At 33.1% G+C, this 19,506-nt stretch overlaps 3 protein-coding genes across 11 annotated transcripts; 1 reads left to right on the plus strand and 2 right to left on the minus strand.

The window, feature by feature from the left end:
• On the plus strand, nt 2,218-6,718 carry LOC109362600 (serine/threonine-protein kinase STN8, chloroplastic). Of its 5 annotated transcripts, XR_002109424.1 has the most exons (7): nt 2,219-2,888; nt 3,587-3,760; nt 4,006-4,410; nt 5,036-5,402; nt 5,520-5,531; nt 5,608-5,638; nt 5,984-6,028. XR_002109424.1 is itself a non-coding variant. In XM_019608511.1 (5 exons), the coding sequence occupies exons 1-4, from the start codon at nt 2,286-2,288 to the stop codon at nt 5,387-5,389; spliced, it is 1,536 nt and encodes a 511-aa protein (XP_019464056.1). In that variant the 5' UTR covers nt 2,218-2,285; the 3' UTR covers nt 5,390-5,402; nt 5,713-6,022. The 5 variants fall into 5 exon arrangements, 4 of the variants coding, with proteins under 4 accessions (XP_019464056.1, XP_019464054.1, XP_019464052.1 ...); XM_019608511.1 differs by lacking the exons at nt 5,520-5,531; nt 5,608-5,638 and having other exon boundaries at nt 2,218-2,888; nt 5,713-6,022; XM_019608509.1 differs by lacking the exons at nt 5,520-5,531; nt 5,608-5,638; nt 5,984-6,028 and adding an exon at nt 6,605-6,718.
• LOC109362601 (mannan endo-1,4-beta-mannosidase 6) lies at nt 6,060-8,498 on the minus strand. Of its 2 annotated transcripts, none has more exons than XM_019608512.1 (6): nt 8,305-8,498; nt 7,934-8,213; nt 7,356-7,550; nt 7,134-7,256; nt 6,835-7,046; nt 6,060-6,723 (listed from the first exon to the last, which is right to left on the minus strand). In XM_019608512.1, exons 1-6 carry the CDS (start codon nt 8,451-8,453, stop codon nt 6,291-6,293), a joined length of 1,392 nt encoding a protein of 463 aa, XP_019464057.1. In that variant the 5' UTR covers nt 8,454-8,498; the 3' UTR covers nt 6,060-6,290. The 2 variants fall into 2 exon arrangements, with proteins under 2 accessions (XP_019464057.1, XP_019464058.1); XM_019608513.1 differs by having other exon boundaries at nt 7,934-8,198; nt 8,306-8,400.
• Nucleotides 10,916-15,609, minus strand: LOC109362661 (thioredoxin H9-like). Of its 4 annotated transcripts, none has more exons than XM_019608616.1 (5): nt 15,510-15,609; nt 14,607-14,693; nt 12,734-12,856; nt 11,739-11,861; nt 10,916-11,202 (listed from the first exon to the last, which is right to left on the minus strand). In XM_019608616.1, exons 2-5 carry the CDS (start codon nt 14,625-14,627, stop codon nt 11,062-11,064), a joined length of 408 nt encoding a protein of 135 aa, XP_019464161.1. In that variant the 5' UTR covers nt 14,628-14,693; nt 15,510-15,609; the 3' UTR covers nt 10,916-11,061. The 4 variants fall into 4 exon arrangements, with proteins under 4 accessions (XP_019464161.1, XP_019464162.1, XP_019464164.1 ...); XM_019608617.1 differs by having other exon boundaries at nt 14,607-14,683; nt 15,519-15,602; XM_019608619.1 differs by having other exon boundaries at nt 14,607-14,674; nt 15,519-15,600.

Genomic DNA, 19,506 nt, shown 5'->3' on the forward strand with positions numbered 1-19,506 from the left:
GAAAAAGAAAGAAGAAGAAGAAAAAGAATGATGTAGATATTGTTGTTGTTGTTGCATGCATGCATGCAATGACGTGAGAAACAGAAAATAGAGAAATTAACGGATAACCACCAATCAACTGCCACTACTCTCTCACTCTTCTTCTTATTTTCTTCTATGTCCAATTCATTCATTCTCAATTTAATAATCATAATCATAATCGTAATCGTAATCATAATCGTCTCATTTATTCATTCCTTAAAACTTCACTATCTCATTCCCGAATATCTTTCAATCAAATATTTTTTCTTTAATTCTCTTCCCCCTAATTATCTCATTAACCATTTTTTTTCCCTTCAAAATTACTAACAAGGATTGCAACTACATTTTTTTTTTGCAATTATTTTTAGTGGCAAAAGTGTAATTACATTGTAATGAAAAGGATAAAGGTGTTATTGTAAGTTGCATTTTCCTTTGTTTTTTGAAGCAATTGTCTCTCCATTAATCGAGGGATCCTAACTCCAAAATTACATTACGACAAAATGTCTAACTTTATAATATTGAAAGCCACCAACAAGGTGTTGGTCTAGTGATATAAGTTTCTACTAGATCCTAGAAAAACTAAAATGTCAAATGTTCGATTTTGAGAGTCACATTTGTTGAGAAGGACAACCACACAACTCAAAAAAGATTACCAAAATGTTGAAATATTGTTGGTAGTACAAACCAAAATGCGGAATGGAGGAGGATAAAAAGTGTCCATTTAATCGTGTGTTTGGTATATACGAAAAAAATTATACATCATTTTAAGGGAGACAATATACGAAAAAAATTAACGTAGTATTACATATCACAACAAAATGAAGTTGTTGAAAAAAATGATATATATGCATGAAGACTATAATATATGTGCCTAATTGATTACCAAAAGTAAGGCTTGGATACATCAAACCATTTGAGAAACTATGGAAAATTATATCTATAGTAAGTCACTTCCAAGTACTTAGATGTGTATGTTATGTATTTGTTCTTCACCATTTATGTAGAAGTTTGAGGGGAAAAGCAAAACAATGCATGTTTGTGGGTTATGGTAATGACTGAAAACGATGAAGGTGTTGTGATCCAACAATATGACACTTCTAGAAAGTATCATAATGATGGACTCCAAAAGTAGTGTTTCAACAAGATATGAAGCAAACAGAAGAACAAGTTCACAAGAAAATGGAAGAGTAATTGATGGTCAACGAGGTACAAATTTGATAAGAAGTGGTTGACATTGAACCACCACCTAATAAAGCCATTACAAGTTGTTTGTTTCAATTAAAAAACTCTATTATTTTGGTTTTCTCACTTTATTTCTAAATAAATTAAATATTGCATATCTAATTATAAATAAAATATTACTATAAAAGATAGAAAATTGTAATTTTAAATTATTTATATATTTAATTACTCCAACTAATAATTATTTCAATAATAAGTAACTAAATAAATATTGTATGTCGTTTTAATCATTTTTGAATTCTAACTAATCATAAAGCTAATTTTACAAAATAATTATAGTCTAATAAGCTATATACACACTTATAAGTATACAACTAACTTCAAAACTACAAGTTAATTACTAATAAGCTAGTTTTATCGAATAGACTTTTTTATTATTATTATTATTATTATTATTATTATTATAATAATAATAATAATAATAATAATAATAATCTATACTTTTATACTATATATAAAGTCAAAACTTGAAATAACTTCCTCATGGTGTAATTTTCATTTCCTATATTGCCCTTAACATTATTTTATTTTTACAAAAAATACTATATAATCCTAAGCAACTACCACCAATACATTAATTAACCATATATCTCACATTAAATCAAACATTATCATAAACAAACAAAATATAATATATGAAAATTGAATATATAATATTATACAATATTCGTCGATAGGCACGAAGTGACTATACAAGGAAATTCATTTATGCTTGAAAGTTGAAACCATTGGGGAGAGTGCTTTTGTTTTTAACATGGTGCAAGCAAAATTTGATTCCCCTTAATTTATTTTCTATTGTTCTATTGGCTTATTTAAAACACAAACATGAGTTGTTTAATATTCCCTTAATTTATTTTGTTTAGATGGATATGAGTCCTTAGAAATTTGGACCAAGAAAAAGAAAAAAGTGGATAAAGTGAGGATGAAGCATGTGGCAAAAGAACCACCTCTCCTCACATTTCTTCATTCTAAGACACAACTAACTACTTTGTTTCAACTTAGAAACATTGTTTGGATTTGGAATGAACATCATGCCTTCACTCCTCTCTCCAACTACTGCACTTAAACAACATAACCATATCACAATTTGCTTCTCTCCATTCAAACCAACAACTCCAACATATAATAATAACAACAATGTTTCTTTCAAAGGTTGTAGTAATTCTTCAAAGTGTCATGCTTTTTTTGATGATATATCCAATGGGTTATTAGAGAACAGTGTTATCCAATCAGGAATAATGCAAGTTGAGAGAGTGAGTGAAGACTTATCAGACATGCAGAGATGGAGTTTTCTCATATTTGGTGGATTGACATGGATTTACTTAACTGCAAGGCCAGGTGTTCTTGTTGGTGCAATTGATGCATACCTTCTTGCTCCTCTTCAACTTGCTTTGGATAATTTATCTGGAAGAAGGAAAAACCTCAAGAGTAGTGATTTTGTTGTTGGAGATAAACTTGGTGAAGGGTCATTTGGTGTTGTTTATTCTGGTGTTTTACTACCAAAGAATGTGAATGTGGGTGTGGAAGAGGAGAGGGTGCAGAAGAAGAGGGGTGGAAGAAGCAAGACAGCAACAACAACAACAAAGTTGGATGTCAAATCTAAGGATAAAGTCATTCTTAAAAAGGTATCCAATTGAAACTGTTGCTGACCATGTTTCTCATCCATGTATACCTAATTGTGCTGCATTTGTTTGTCCCATTTTGTACTTGTCCTTCATCTTTTGGGTTTCATTATGATATGTAACAACTCACAAGTGTAAATGTCTTAAAGATTAAGTGAGTTTCATACTGATGCCAATAATCAACTATACTCAAAACCATAATTTGCCATCCCATTATGTAGGAAAGTGTGGCTGACACAGTCGCAATTGTAGTCACGATGAGGCTATGGAGACTGTCTAAACCGTAATATTATGGCCGCAACTATCCTATATAGCAGCAGTTGACAAGGTTATTGTGAGAGAAGAGGGAGGGGGCTTTAGTTGGCCTATTAAATCAGTTATCTGAATTATGAAACAGTTCAATTATTGCCTGCATTGAACTAATTTGTAGATCATGGGGAAATTGGTAATATATGAATCTTCTGGTCCACCAACCTTGAGCACTTTTTCCCTACTCACTTTCAAGATTGTGAGAGAAGTGAGGAGGGAATAGTCTTCAGCGTTCTCTCTTATAAAAGTCGTCACAACGAAGAGGCATGTAAAGTTTACTAATATTTGAAATTGATCTATATTTTGGATGCTTCTGTTCTGCATTTCCATATCATGTTTTTTATTAGAAAGCCGGTGAAAAGTATTCAGTAGCTGACCAATGGAATATGCAGGTTAAGGTTGGAATTCGAGGAGCTGAAGAATTTGGTGATTTTGAGGAATGGTTCAATTACAGGCTCTCCAGAGCAGCGCCCGAAACATGTGCTGACTTCCTTGGAAGTTTCGTTGCTGATAAAACAAATTCACGGTTCACAAAAGGTGGAAAGTGGCTTGTTTGGAAGTTTGAGGTGCTCTAGCTGATATATTTCTACGGCATAAACGATAGTCTTAGGTTATCGGTCCATAGACTTCTTAAGTGTCAGGAGTCTTATGACTGTTTTGTTTGGGTGGTGCTATATATAATCTTAGCCTTATTTGTTCCTTCGTCTATTTACATTAATTTTATAAGTTAAAGCATTCAGATGTTCCACAAGTATATATTAAGGTATACAAAGTATTCTACAAACTAATTTCAGGGTTGTGTATGTGACAGGGTGATCGCACTCTTGGTGATTACATGAAAGATCGTAACTTTCCTTCGAACTTGGAATCTGTCATGTTTGGACGTGTCTTGCAAGGCGTAGATTCTTCTAAGCGAAACGCATTGATCATCAAGCAAATAATGCGCCAGATAATTACATCTCTGAAGAAAATTCACAACACAGGAATTGTTCACAGGGATGTGAAGCCAGCTAACTTAGTGGTTACTAGAAGGGGACAGATTAAAATCATTGATTTTGGTGCAGCAACAGACCTGCGGATCGGAAAGAATTATGTTCCCAACCTTGCTCTTTTGGATCCTGACTACTGCCCCCCAGAATTATATGTACTTCCAGAAGAAACACCAAGTCCTCCACCAGCGCCAATTGCAGCTTTACTTTCACCGATTTTATGGCAGGTTTTATTACTTGTACCCTATTTATGTAGTAATACTTAAGATTCTTCTATCGGGTTATCAACTTTAGGGACAAATATAATGCTGGGGTCGATAAGCAATTTTAGCAAATTAGTTAAAGCAGTATACTGGTTTTGAAAAGATCTATTCAGGGAAGTATATAGTCAACATGTTTATCAAATTAGTTAAATATCTATTCATAGACAAAATGATTCTTTGGTGAAGATTTTTCTAATTTAGCAACATTCACTAAAAGAGTAGATAAAGTGTTAGTCATATAGTGACTTGACTTTGTTAACCACCCTTCCCCTCTGTTATGTGTAGTGTGTATTTGGGTTAGCTGTCACTTGTTTGAATCGACTATAATTGAATCAGTTTTATGTTTCGACTTTGGATATGTTTGCTGAGAAGCGATTTTAAGATAATTTGTATCATTTGGATTGTCTAGAAGTATCGCAGTCTTATAGTAAATAACAAAAAAGGGATTAAGTTATTTGTATGGATTAATAATATTTGGTTGGTAGTTAGTTTTGAGGGGTAAAATGAGAAAAATGTGCTTGGTTTCAAAATAATCTATATATACATTTTCCACAAGATGTGCTAAAGTGAAGTTATATGATTGTTGCAGTTAAACAGTCCTGATTTGTTTGATATGTATTCGGCCGGCATTGTATTGCTGCAAATGGCGATACCGACCTTAAGGTCTTCTTCTGCTTTGAAGAGTTTCAATTCGGAAATAAAAACATGTGGTTATGATATGAGAAAATGGAGGGATTATACTCGCCTCAGGCCGGACTTGCAAGTTCTTGACAGTGAATCTGGTAGAGGGTGGGACTTAGCAACAAAGCTTATCTCTGAGAGAGGTTCCCTAAGAAGAGGACGTTTATCGGCCGCTGCTGCTTTGAGGCACCCTTATTTCCTTCTAGGTCAAGGTGATCAAGCTGCAGCAGTAATATCAAAGTTAAGCTTAACAAGAAAATGAGCTGCTAAGAAATGTTAGTATTACTATATCATCTTATTTTCTGATTCTTTCGTTTATTTTCAAGCTGTTATTAATCTTTCCGATTTTTATGCTTAAAGCTTGAGCACAACTTTCTTGTTTCCTGTTGCAGTTGCCCATGCTGTCTTCTGAAAATTTGCTCTCCATGTTCGGTTTGCAAAAACATTTTTAATTTTATTTTGCTGTTCATGTTAATAATTTCAAAAAATGCCACCTTGTAACCATTTAGTTTTCTGTTTTCAACAATTTGTATAGTAAAATATGAAAATCATCATCATGTATGAGATTTTGCTCAAAATTTTCAGAGTCTTTGGGCTTCAAGACTGAATAAGGGACAAATTTTTCTACAAAATTTCATGCACACAGTAAGCCTGAGGAAACTTCTTATGGATAGATTTATATCTATATTTGGCATCAAAATAATACTGGAGCACTTAGTGGTTATAAGAGCTTTGCTTTCTTTCTACTACAGGCACAAGATATAGATATAAGTGAAGCTGCAGTATTATGACATTGTCATATGTAGTGTCTTACTTATTGGATGAATGTTACATACTTACATTGAATATGAGATTATTATGTATTCAATTCCATATGGAAGTGTCATTTGAGTTTTGAGTATTTCTTATGGCTTTCAAAATGAGTTGTTTTCAATAAAAGAACATAGTCCTCAAATTGCCACACAAATGTGAAAGCATACAAAGCAAAGACACTATTTACAATAATACACACAGAATGGTATTTATCTCATCTCTTCACACTTTTCTTTGTAGTATCATTTTCAAACTAAAGTTGATCACTCTTGTATCCCCTAAGGTAGAGACATGCATGTATACATAGCCATAACATCATAGTTGGTAACTTCACACATATGGTGTTAGACTTAAAGCTCGTCGCGATAGGATACTTTTTGGAAGACATTTTTCTTCTTGCAACCCCAATGACATCTCTTAGAACACAATGAGTTGAATAGATCAAGCCTTGTGGATTGAAGGGATATCATGGTTGAGGTGGAAGGAGATTTTGAGAGAATAATTGCATATCCATCATCCATGTAATCAGTTCCATCAGGAAAGAGCTGCCACACAAGGCTTCCTGCACCACTACCTCCTTTCTTTGTAGAGTTTAAAATGGTCTTGTACACAGTGTTTATAAGGTTGTCTCTATATGATGAATTGTAGCCAGGATCTTTTGCAGATACACCAAACTCAGCAAAAATAACTGGCATTTCAAGATACTTTTCAGCATCTTCTATGTGTGCTTCCATCCAAGACTTTATAAATGGAAGGTGGCTATCAGAAATTGATTGTGAAATCCTTCAACCAGACAATAGAAACTTTTCAGCATCTTAAAGGTGTGGTTGGCACAAGTTCAGTTTTATGGTTGATAAACACACTCAAGTAAAAGTTGTCATTGAACAAACTTACCAAGAGTCAGGATACATGTGAACAGAAGCAAAATCCACACCAAGAACCTGATGATTCCTGATAAAATCAGTTCCAACCTGTTGAGCATATGAATTTGGATTCAACTGAACTCTCTGAGGTGTGGAGGGACCATAAAATCCTTCTACTCCAATCTCCAGTAGGTGTTTTGGATCAATGCTTTTTACATAGAATGCCATTTCTTTTATCCATTCCTAATGTGTGATATCATGTTAAACACTTATTACTTACATATTGCATTGTATAGTATATATCTTTGCATGTATCTTAGAGGGCCAAACCTGTAAGGTATCACCTGAAGAATCTGAGGTGCATCTAGGTTCATTGATCAGTTCCCAAGCAAAAATTGTTGGATCTTCCTTGTATGTGATGTTTGTGAATGTATTCACTCTATTAAGCACAGTCTACAACATGATATCATAATACTATTAATTAAGGAAAAAAGTTAAAAAGACAGAAAGTAGTAACCAAATGAAGGGTGTGTTGAATTCAAAGGAACTTGCCTTAACATGGGCCTTGTAGTAGGCTCTGAGAGTTGAATCTGAAAAGAAGTCATCATCAGAAGTCAAGTTGAGACCAGCATCATTGCCCCATTTAACATATTGTGCTTTGCCACCATAAGCCTCCCAGTTATTAACCAATGATAGTATCAGTCTTATTCTATATTTCTTTGCTTCACTCACCACAAAATCCAGGGCCTGTGTAGTTCCAACAATGACATGGAATTAACAAGTTTGATAGCATCATCATATAATGTGCCAATATGGTTGTATGTGTTGGACCAGACTACGACCGGGGAGCCTCCAACCACCAGGGAGTTCCATTGTTACATGGGTATGGGAAGAGTGAAGAGTCACAAGTGAGACACCACGTCTTGAACCAAAACCTTAAGGCATTAGTTTTATGGGCCTTTCCTTCTTATAAACTCTTTTATTCCTCTCCGCATATCCAATGTGGGACTTCACACTTGAATAAACCCAACAGTATGAAATATTTTTACCATGTAGTTGATACTAACCAAATAGTAGGTGCTAGATAAGAAGCACTTAAAATAAGAAAGAGTTAAGGAGTTAGTTAGTACCTTGAATACATCTTCATCATAAAGTGATGGAGATTTCTGAAGGGCACGCCATTGGCCATCATTAAAGGCCCAAGTCCTACAAACTGACATACCAACAGAGGATGCATGCTTGAATACTTCTGTCACCTTTCCTCTAGTGGAATCATCAGCAGCAAATACCATCAACCAATAAGTGTTGAATCCATTCACATAGAATGGTTGATCATTCACTACAAATTGAGTTCCTTTCTTTTGCACCATCTCCCATTCATCTGCTTCCATCTCTTCTTTCATTCCATCCCTTAAATGTTTAATCCATTAACAACTTAAATGTTTTAAGTACCCAACTTAATACAAAATATGTTTTATAATAATGTAAATGCAATACATACCCATAACTTAAGATAGAAGGTATATGATTTTCAGGTTCCTTGTGAGTGCTATCCCATCTTTCAGATTTACTTCCATCAAATGCACTTGAATTTATGGTTTTAGTAAGAATCAGGAAAAGGATCAAGGAAATAACAATATGTGTCTCCATATATAGAACTTCTTAATTAGGCCACAGAGTCTATGCTCTTTTGAACCACATTATATATATATATACATGTGTGTGTATGATCATTTTAAGTTTTCTTCCACACACAGAACAAGAGTAGTGTGCAAGTTGAGATCATGCTTATAATCTAGCTTTAAAGCCAAGAAAAAAAGTCTTGTATTCCATTGTTGATAAATTGATAAACAAGTTAAGGGTAGGAGTAAAGGTGCAAAAATCTCAGTCCTAACTCTTAAGCTAAGTTCAAGTGGGTTCCACAAACCACAATTCAGGACATTGGAAGGCATAAGAATCATATAATTTGAAGATGATTACAATTAAAATAAACTTATATGGGATATCCTATATATTGTTGAAAAGAGCAATGATACTATACAGTATACACTCACAAAGCAATTATATGAAATAAACATTTTCCTATTAAAAATAGTAGAGGATATGAAATAAGCATTTTACTTTGCCATGTCTCTATCAGAACTTGATGAAACCATACCTGTGTTTATGTCTATGTCTATCTCTATGTGTTATGCTCATGTAGCTCTCTCTTGTTTGCTGAAAATGTACTTGGTGAAGGTTTGGCCTGGTCGGTTTGAATTAACACTCTCTCAATATCTCAAGTAAGCAAAGATTGTGTTATGAACTTGTACTTTAGCATCAACCTTTTCTGTTTTTTGGAATTATCTGTAATGCTATTTGCCTTGGTTTCCAAGTTATGTTATATATAAAGCTAATGTTGTTTGCTTCTGTCTTTATTTCACTTGCACACTGAAGTTCATGACTCTTTTGGATTATATCATTATTTGTTCTAACAGTATTTTGATTCACTATATCCTAGGTAGAAAAGCTTCACATGCAGAGTTTAGTTCATAATTGTTCACTTGTGTTTTATTTAGGTTAGTGTTCATCAAAGGGACAAAAAGTATTCAACACAAAGTTAATATGAAAAAAAAGAAGATTTTAAAGGATGGTCCTTATGTAAAAATACTGAGTTGGAAAAAATACAAGAAACTCGGGGAAATAAGCGTCTATAGGCTTAAAGGAAAGGAAGACAAGAGACTTAGACCAAGTGAAATGTATCAAATATAAAGATAGAAAAATCTTGAATGAGAAAGATATTAAGGAAAGTAAGAACTATTTTCACAAACTTTTCATTGACAACCATGATTCTTTCATTCTCATAGGCTGAATACTAAAGACTATGATCAAAATTATACCTTTTATTGTAGAACTCGAAAGTTTGAAGTAAAAAAGCTTTGAAAAGGATGGAGAATAATAAAACAATTGGACTAGACAATATATGTATAGAAATCTGGAAGGTTCTAGTAGAGTGAGATTACGAGGTTTAAGAAGATGTCAAACGAGTGAAAGAGAAGTACTTTAATACCTATATGTATATATAGGAACAAGAGGGATATACAAAATTGTATGAACAACAAGGGATTAAGCTCATGAGCCATACAATGAAGCTACAATAGAGTATAATGGAGTGGAGGTTGAGATAAGAGGCACACATTATTGAAAGGCAATTTGATTTTATGTTGGGGAAGGTCGACCATGGAAGCTACATGTTTGTTACAACGGATAATGAAGAGATACATAAGGGATCGAATAGACTTGCACATAGTTTTTAATGATTTGGAGAAATAATATGATAAGGTGTTGAAAGGGATATTGTGGAAAGCTCCAGGGAAGGAAGGAGTTCATATTGCTTACATTCGACAAATCAAGGATATGTAAGATGAGATCAAAACTGGTGTGAGAACACAAGATGGAGACTCAAAAAGATTTTTCTATTAGCATAAGACTAAACCAAGGAATAACATTGAGTCCTTACTTACTTACAATAGTCTTGGAAGCACTTATGGAGCAGATCCAAGAACTGGTGTCACAATGCACTTTTTACAAATGATATTGTCCTAGTTGGAGACTCAAGAGACGAATTAAATATGAAGCTAGAAATATGGAGACCAGCTTTAGAAACACATGACTTTTATATAAGTCGAAATAAGACATAATATATAGAATGTAAGTTTAGCAAGATGCGAACAAACCCTATATTTAGAGGTAAAGATTGGAGAACATAATATATTACATGTCACTAAATTTACATATCTTGGATCAATCATACAACATGATATGAAAATTGCAAGATACGTTAACCATAACATTCAAGCGATGGATGAAATAGTGAAGTGAATCAGGTGCCATATAAAATAGAAAGGTGACTCTCAAGCTTAGTGAAAAATTTACCGCATAACTATAAGACTCACAATGTCATATAATATTGAATAGTAGACAATAAAATGTCAACAAGATAATAAACTAAATGTAATCGACTGAATAGTCAATGTAGGATTAAGAATTGTTTGGCCATATATGGAGGAAATGGTTAGAAGCCCAAATGGAGATTTATCTAATTTTTACAAAAAAAAAAATAAAGAAAGATAAAAGGCGAAACAGTTGGCTTAATATTGAGACTCATTTGAATCATCATAACAATCACAATATTATGACAAAACATGTACAATACCAGAGACAATAACCATAACTTCTACTACTACAACAACAATAACAAGTTTTAGTAATAGTAACACTAGGTAGGTGATTTAGTAACTGCACCAATCTTCTTTTCCAGCTCTGGCTTGTTTGCTCCTACAAGTTTGTCAATCTCTTCTCCATCTCTAAGAAAGAAGAATGTTGGTGTGGCTTTTATGTCCCATGAACTGCTGAAATCCTGCAACATACAAAACCATCATCCTTTGCTGTTAATCATTCACAAAACTGCAGAGTATCCTCTTCCATTTTCCATAACATCTGCCATGTTGAAACTACTTGTTCACTTTTCAGTTTCCTAGTGCATGTTGAGGCACTATATTGGCTGAAGGACAAGGGGAAGTTGAATATGTTCATTCTAGACAAGGGGAAGTTGAATATGTTCATTCTAGACAAGGGGAATACTCCTTACACTAATAAAAAGGGGACCAGACTCCTACATGATGGACTTGGGGTCTGAGGAGGGTAAATGTATATGACCTTAGTCTTATCCCATGTGAAGAGGCTCGTTTCTAGGAATTTCACCGAGGCTCACCCTCGATACTCGTCAAACTAATATATTTCATTTTTTGTTATTGGTGAGACCATGAGATATCCCTACCGATTTCGTCCATCTGAACCACCCATGGGACAAGGTCTAGGTGATTAAAAAATAATATGAAATAATCATATATATATATATATATATATATATATATATATAGCTTCAATTCTTACCGCCAGTTCATCCACATCAACTAATAAGAACGAAATGGATGGGTGTTTCTCTGATAACTCGCAGTAATATGGTGCAATCATCTTACAAGGACCACACCACTTTGCAGTGAAATTTGCAATCACCTGTTGAACATAAAGCTTTAATATTAAAGATTTTACCCAAACAAAATAAAGTGTACTCGTGACAAGAAGAAACAACATAGAAAAAGGTATAGCGCAAGAAATTAAATTACAATATATTTTACTTCCATGTGCATTTATGTAGAGAGAAAAATATCCAGGTGGGGAATCTGAAATGATAATGTGAACAGAATCTGAGGTCATGCATCATTTAAAACAATGTCCTTGAATAGTAGTCTGCACTAAGATAATATCTCAAAACCTGGTAGGTAACAAGTTCTAAACAACTACTAGACAAATCATAGATGAAGAAGGGTTATCCTTTACAAAGTTCAAGTTAAATAGTAGGACCTCATCACGTCAATAGTATATCCTTTCACAAAGTTTTGGACTTAATAATAGGATCTACCCATTCCAATCTCGAGAAATATCAAGTTATATTTAACCTCTTCTAATGACATGACACGTCCTATCAGTTTTTTTTCTTCATCAAGTTGAATATCAGGGAATCAGCAGTATCTCCTGATTCTGATACAGAAGATGTAGGTAAGGTGCTTCGACGGGAAAACCAGATCAACTCATGTTAATCACTACCCATGATATAAGACAGTTCTGTGTTGATCAGCCTTTGAAATATAATCGAAACATAATCCAAAAACTAGCATGATAATGAGCTAATGGCATTGAAAATAAACCAAGTAGGTGCTACAGCTGTCCCTTGGATATGGTCTCTAGATTATAGATTTCTTTCAAAAGTTACACAATGAAAAGGTAAATTATAAAGTATTAAGCCCAACAACACAACACAATGGCAATACGCCTTAAGATAACATTGAGTATTACTGCATTAAAATTAAATAAGATGGAAAACTTACAATTTTACCATCATGCCTTGCTTGTTCCAACTTTTGGTCCCAAGCTTCTTTTGTCGTAATAAGTTGCACGTTCCCAGAAACAAATTCCACATCATGATCAGAATCATTATCATTAGCTAGAGGCTACAAGCATTAGAAACATGAAACCTTCAGTCAATTGAATTATGAATGAAAGACGTGAGAAATATTGAGGCACAGTGGCACACAAAGTGTGCAAAACTATCATACAGATAAACTCTTCCACTTTTTCCTCCCTGGCACTTGAGGATAGGAACACAAAGTTCAAGTGGTTACTAGGATGACTGACGGAAGAACAAACTTCTAGGTACAGTCTGGGTAATATTATGCCGTACAGTGGGCCAACACAGAATAGTTGATCAGTAAGGGAAAAATGAAGAACAAAAGTATCCTAAAATACCCTGAAGTTATAATCAAAAGGAGTTTAAGAAAAACAAAATATGCCCCCTAGAGGATAAAGAGAAACAAGCCAGAATTTTATGCATAAACTTAAATTGAAGGAAATGTGAAAAGTGGAAAAGGATAGACAAACAAGGAAACATTCAATGCATAAGCTGAATAGACCTAAACTATCAGGAGCAAGTGGAAAATCCCTGCAAACTAGGAGTTTTTTATGAACTTCCATTAGCAATAATACATAGTGGGTTAAAAATATAAAACAAATCACAAGCTTCTACCTAATGAAATCAATTTGTGCATTGTCCATGCTTCAATGCCAAAGGGCTCTTGTGTGACAGGAAAGTGGTGGCCCAGCACACGAGACTCTCATTTAGTGGAGTTAGAGAGGGTACATGTATGCAGTCTTACCCTCGCAAATGGAGAGGTGCACGAGCCTCTCACTTGGTGGGGTCTGAGAAGAGTAGATGTAAGCAGCCTTACCCCGTAAGTGGAGAGGCTATTTCTAGGATTTGAACCCGTGACCTCATGGTCACTATGCAACAGCCTTACCAAGCCGCCAAGCTCACCCTACAGTAGATAAATTTTAACACAAGTTGTTGTTTAATTTGACATGTTATCCTTCAATCTAGTTGTTACCTTCTATTAATGCCATTTTCACTCTACATCTATCCTTATTTAGAAGTTATGACCAATTTGTTAATTATTATAGACTAACTAAATAAATTACTATATTGCTAGTTCATCGTAAAGAGATTGGTTAAATTACATCCCGTTTAAGAGTCATAAGCACATTTCCTGTAGAAATAAGCTTCCACATAATTGGATGTTCTTACTGGACATATCATCATAATGTACAAATTCTGACTTCTAGTTCTCAGTGTGTTTGCCCCTCTAATAATAACATCGTCTGCCAAATCTGACTAATAGCACTACTTACACCTAGAGTAACTGCCAAGGTGGATAAGTTTGAAATATAGAACATTGTTTGAGGTTTAGATAGTTTAGTACAGTCGATTATGCTTAAATAATCACCTGTTTCTAATTCTTGCATAGCTTTCATTAGTTGTAGTGCCAAATGTTTATGCATTATGATTTTCTGTCATTACTTACTAAACTATCGGCTAAAGATTACTCGTGATGCAGTTCATGTAGGCCATATGACAATGCAAAAGTTCATGTATACATGTGGCTTGCAAATAACCTCCTATTGCCAAAAAGGAAAGGTATATAAAAGACTTCGAGTTCAAGTTACAGCAGCAAGGCTTCCTTATGCTATTCTCGTAAACTCTATCCCATGGGAAAAAGAGGTGATACACACAATTGACAAATTTCGAGTTCTGTCGAAAGAGTGTGACTATTAAATATATCACTTAACTTAATCAGAGAGTAAGAGAAAGGCATTATTAGAATGAGCATAAGTATAATGACTGTGATTGAAGTATCCAAATATTCTCACCTTAGCCGTACAATTCCCCATGTATATGTTTCGAAGCCACAAAACCGTAAACTCTAATGAGCTCACTTCTGCAAAGTCTACGAAAGTCTAAGGGAAATGGCAACAAACAATAGATAAGTCACTGATTGGATGACAAAATCTACAAAATACTTGATTAGTGAGCAATCAACTTGCAGGGAAAGCACATATTAAACAATACAAGAACATATATAATTCAGTAACTGTTTGTTTACTCAAATGTCAGAAATGACTTTCGTTATATACATTTCTAAGTAAAAAAATCATACAACTCAGATGTTAAAGAAAAAAGCCCTGATCATATACAAATCGAGTTTAAAATCTATGCACCATCGGTGTAAGGTTTTTTACACTGTCGGTACATGATCCACCATTGATTTGTATTACTTGGATGATTTGCTGACAATATAAAAAAACACTTACACTATCCACTGTCCGTGTAACATATTAAATCCATACAAAGGATGACAAATATTTACTCTTAAACTCAGTTGAGTAACATTCATGTATTCTCAACATGAAAATTACATAAATTCTCAAGTTTGGGTCTCCACTACAATAAAAAATGTTCAAATTGTTCACAATATGCAAACTTAAAAAACAAATGAACATTGAAACAAAAGATAAAAGAAAAGGAAATTGATTTGGTTATTGAAAACACAATAAAGGAATTTGTGGCATCAACATTCCTATAATAACAAAACTACACTATATATGGAATTTAAAGTTTCCGAATTTCTATCAATTTAAATGCAAGGAAAATAAGCCCATGAATGACTAAATAAATTTGAAGAATTAGAAAAGGGTGTTCATGCAATTAGACTACATTATTATAAAATAGAAAGAAAACCCAGAAGGGAAATATGAGAGAAAATGATGAATTACCAACAAAACTGAGAATTGAGAATTGGGTGAAGAATAGCGATGTGTATGAATGAATCTTCTGAGTTAGGAAACAAATGTGATTTTTAATAACTCTGGTTTTTTGGGAACACAAAAAAAAAGCCAAAAGACCAATTTTTAATAACTTGTTCAAAAAACAAAAACAAATACCATTGGTTCAAATGGTACTTGCTGGATTCCCCTTAAGGAATAACCTGAGTTCGAGTCTTTACCGGTGGAAAACAAAAAAAACAAATTTTTAACAATGTTTCCTTCAAAAAAAACTAAATGCAAATGAATGATATTTTGTTATGAAACTTTCACTTCCAATAAATTATATTATCGTGCTAATAAAAGCATAAATTTAATATCTAATGATAAATTAGAGTGGGGATTGTCATGTTAACATATTAAATTATAATTTAATTTAAATATGTTATAATTTGATGCATTAAAAGTTTGTTAACATTGAGACTAAGTTAGAAGTAATTATACTTGTAGAAACAATGAATTATATTTCCACTAATGTATAAATAACATTATATTACTCTCTTACTTCATTGATTGACTAATAAAATTTGAAGTCTCTTTTCTAATTCTCCATTATCTCCTACAATCTCTCTCTTTCTTTCCACTTTCAATCTTTTCTTCTCTTGCAAGTTACCAATTTAGAGAAATCATGGAGGTCACTTTTATGAAATTGTATCATAGCTTCAATTAAAGAATCTATGTTGCATATAATTCATATTTCGTCTTCCTATTCTTCTAATAAACATCAAAATCAGAAAATTAACATTATTCTCACTTAACAATGACAACACATCCAATCAGCAATCCATTAAGTCCATATTCCTTGCATCCAAATGAAAACCTAGTGCTACACTAGTTTCGATTCCTTTAAATGATGCAAATTATGACACTAAAGTCGAATAATAAGGTGCAATTTATTTATTGAAGTCTTCCAAAAACCTCTCACGTAACATCCTCTTTTTCCTACTTGAGATAGAGGCAACATATTGGTTTTATTATGGACTAATCAATTTGTAGATCCATAAATTAATCAATCTTTAGTTGAAACAACTCTTGAAGTATGGAATTATTTTCGAGAAAGATACTATAAGGTAATATTTTTAGAAATTTTGATTTACCAGAGGAATATTATAACATAACGCAATTAAATCTAGTTGTTAGTGCCTATTTTACACAATTTGAAATATTATGGCAAAAATTATATAATTTTAGGCCAGTACTATAATGTACTTGTGAAATCTAATACACTTGTAACCTAGTTCTCGTTGTCAAATCCTATAGAGAAAGTAACTATGTAATTAGGTTCTTGAAAGAGTTAAATGAACAATACTCATTAATGTAATCACATATTATATTCATGGAATCATTACCTAGTTTGAATAAAGTATTTTCATTATTGATACAACAAGAAAGGCAAATGAATGTAGCTTATGATGAGCCAAAAGTCTTATTAGCAAACAATGTAGAAGAATTCTTTGGTCGAGAAAGATCTAGAGAAAGGGTTTTAGGTGAACTAATCCTAGGGTTATTGATAGAGATGCTAGTATTAGATGATTAGAGTCTTGGTTTATTTATATGTATGCTTTCAACATTTGGGTTGTTAGAATTATTTCTTTTTGGCAGTTTCCTTTTTAGGCAGTTGGTTAATAACTACCCAACTGATTAACTGTTTTCTTTCTTCTTTTGGCAAGTGTTTCTGCCGTGTATATAACTAGCTTCTCATGGCTTGAAGTAAATGAATGAATGATAATGATGAATTGCATGAAATCCAATATGGTATTAGAGTAAATTTTGCTATGAATATGGCTGCGCAATCTTTTCTTCCCTCTTCTTCTTCACAACACAAATAAAAAATTTCATTCTCATTCATAAATTTCTTTCTTCTTCGAATCAATATTCTCTCATCACGATCTTCATCCCTAATTCAATTCTTCAATCAAAGATATGGCAGATTATCAATCTGAATCACAGCTTTTCACACAACAATGAAATTCAGAACCCTAGAAATTTGTTCTATTTGCATCAAGGAGCAATCTTAGTTTCAACGCCTCTAGATGGAGCAAATTACAATGCATGGAGCAGAAGCATGAAACGTGCTTTATTGTCAAAGAATAAATACATGTTTGTTGATGGATCAATTTTGATGTTAGATGTTGATGATCCTTTGTTCGATGATTAGGAAAGGTGTATTACCATGGTTATATCATGGATTACAAGTAGTTTAACAACTCAAATAGCTCAAAGCACGGTTTACATCGAAAATGCACTAGAATTATGGAAAGATCTAAGAGATAGGTTCTCAAAAGGTGATTATTTTCGTATCTCAGATTTATTACAAGAATTGCATTCAATCAAACAAAGTGATAGAAATATTTCAAATTATTTTACTGATTTGAAAACTGTTTGGGAAGATTTGGAAGCTCTAAGACTCTAATCATCTAATAGCTAGTGCTAATTATGAGGGGATCAATTGAACACTTTTTACACGATTTGAGAGGAGGAAATGAGAGATTATACCCTCTTCCTAATGAGTTGGAGTCGCCACAATGTTTTTGTGGTCAAAATGTCAAAAACACTTTTTTATCCATTATTTGGACGTATTTGGTCTTTGATATAGAGATAAAGGACTAGAGACTCACTTATAGATTGAGGAAAATGTTAGTATCATGTCCATCCATACTAGATAGTACCTTCACTAATCTCATTGACTATTTTATACCTTAATGTGTTGATTATTTTATTTATAAAGGAAAAACTTTTTTTGTGTTTGAAAAGATTTTATCTTTCTCATAGTATCCCCATGAGTATTAAGGAATAAAGACTACATAGTTATTGGATAAAATTATTTTGTTGGTTGTAGTAATTATTATTAAGATTTGAAGAGAAAATAATGCTCAATTATAGTTTGTCATCTTTACCTCAAGAGAGTGAAGTACATTTGCTACCACATCTTATCTTAAGAAGGGTGAAAACATGATAATAGTCGTGTCCATTAATTATCATTCGTTCACTCATTTTAAGAGAGTGAAATACAATTTTATGTTTCTTATTGTATAAAAAAACAGTAGCAAATATGACTTTATTTGTTATGGTATCGCTAATATTTATTATATTTTTGGTATTTAATTTTCGATTATTAAACTAAAGTGGGTAAAAATATGATAGAAGCAACTAATTTATTTAAGGCTTTTTGTTTATTAAAAAGTAAAGGGTGGTGGAACTATTTATCCTTATTATATTTTTGCTCTCTTTGGGTTGACATTTAATATTTTCTTCTCTTGCAAGTTACCAATTTAGAGCAACCATGGATGTCATTTACCTTGATTGCACCAATGCCTTGTGACACTAAAGCATAGAGTTAAGAAGAAAATAAAAGTTTTGACTTTTTGGCCCTCCAATTAAATTAGTAAGGGTTGGAATTACTTGCTATGAAGAAAAATGAGAGTTTACACAAATTGACATGGATTATATATACGCACACAAATGGGAGGGAGAGAGTGTTGTAATTAATAACTTGTGTTGTACTCACTTGTGGACAAATCTGCTCTTACTTTTCCTTTCATTCTATGGAACCTTCATTCCATTCCATTCATTCATTCATCCCACTCCTAGTTTTTTTATAAGCAATAGATTAAAAGGAGATAAGGGATGTCAACCTGATTACATGTTATATAAGAGTTCAATGTAAGAGAAAGGAGCAATGCACCATTGTGCAAAAGAAATAGAACTTACACGAATAATATTAGAAAGTCATAACCAAGATCTAACCTGAATCAAATCCAAGATCTGAATATAACTAGGAGTTCCCCCCCTGAAATTTACTTTATTCCTCATATTCCAGACCAACCAAATAACAGTCAACCACAACATTCTAGAAATAGATTTCCTCCTCCACAAATTATATAAAGCATCATGATACTGAACAAAATCAACAATAGTAGACATAATGAGGGAGTCACGAATAAAAGTC

This window comes from Lupinus angustifolius, chromosome LG12 (genome assembly GCF_001865875.1).
Source record: "Lupinus angustifolius cultivar Tanjil chromosome LG12, LupAngTanjil_v1.0, whole genome shotgun sequence".
Lineage (NCBI taxonomy): Eukaryota > Viridiplantae > Streptophyta > Magnoliopsida > Fabales > Fabaceae > Lupinus > Lupinus angustifolius.

Bases quoted from the DNA above. Each gene is read 5' to 3' on its own strand.
- LOC109362600 (XM_019608511.1), top strand. From the start codon at position 2,286: ATGAACATCATGCCTTCACTCCTCTCTCCAACTACTGCACTTAAACAA. The intron at 3,761-4,005 runs GTGCTCTAGCTG...TGTATGTGACAG, and splicing joins GGCTTGTTTGGAAGTTTGAG to GGTGATCGCACTCTTGGTGA. The intron at 4,411-5,035 runs GTTTTATTACTT...TGATTGTTGCAG, and splicing joins TTTCACCGATTTTATGGCAG to TTAAACAGTCCTGATTTGTT.
- LOC109362601 (XM_019608512.1), bottom strand. From the start codon at position 8,453: ATGGAGACACATATTGTTATTTCCTTGATCCTTTTCCTGATTCTTACT. The intron at 8,214-8,304 runs GTATGTATTGCA...TAAACATTTAAG, and splicing joins CCTTCTATCTTAAGTTATGG to GGATGGAATGAAAGAAGAGA. The intron at 7,551-7,933 runs GTACTAACTAAC...GGAACTACACAG, and splicing joins ATGATGAAGATGTATTCAAG to GCCCTGGATTTTGTGGTGAG.
- LOC109362661 (XM_019608616.1), bottom strand. From the start codon at position 14,627: ATGGGGAATTGTACGGCTAAG. The intron at 12,857-14,606 runs GTGAGAATATTT...TAATGCTTGTAG, and splicing joins TGGGGAATTGTACGGCTAAG to CCTCTAGCTAATGATAATGA. The intron at 11,203-11,738 runs GTAAGAATTGAA...TGTATGTTGCAG, and splicing joins TTGATGTGGATGAACTGGCG to GATTTCAGCAGTTCATGGGA.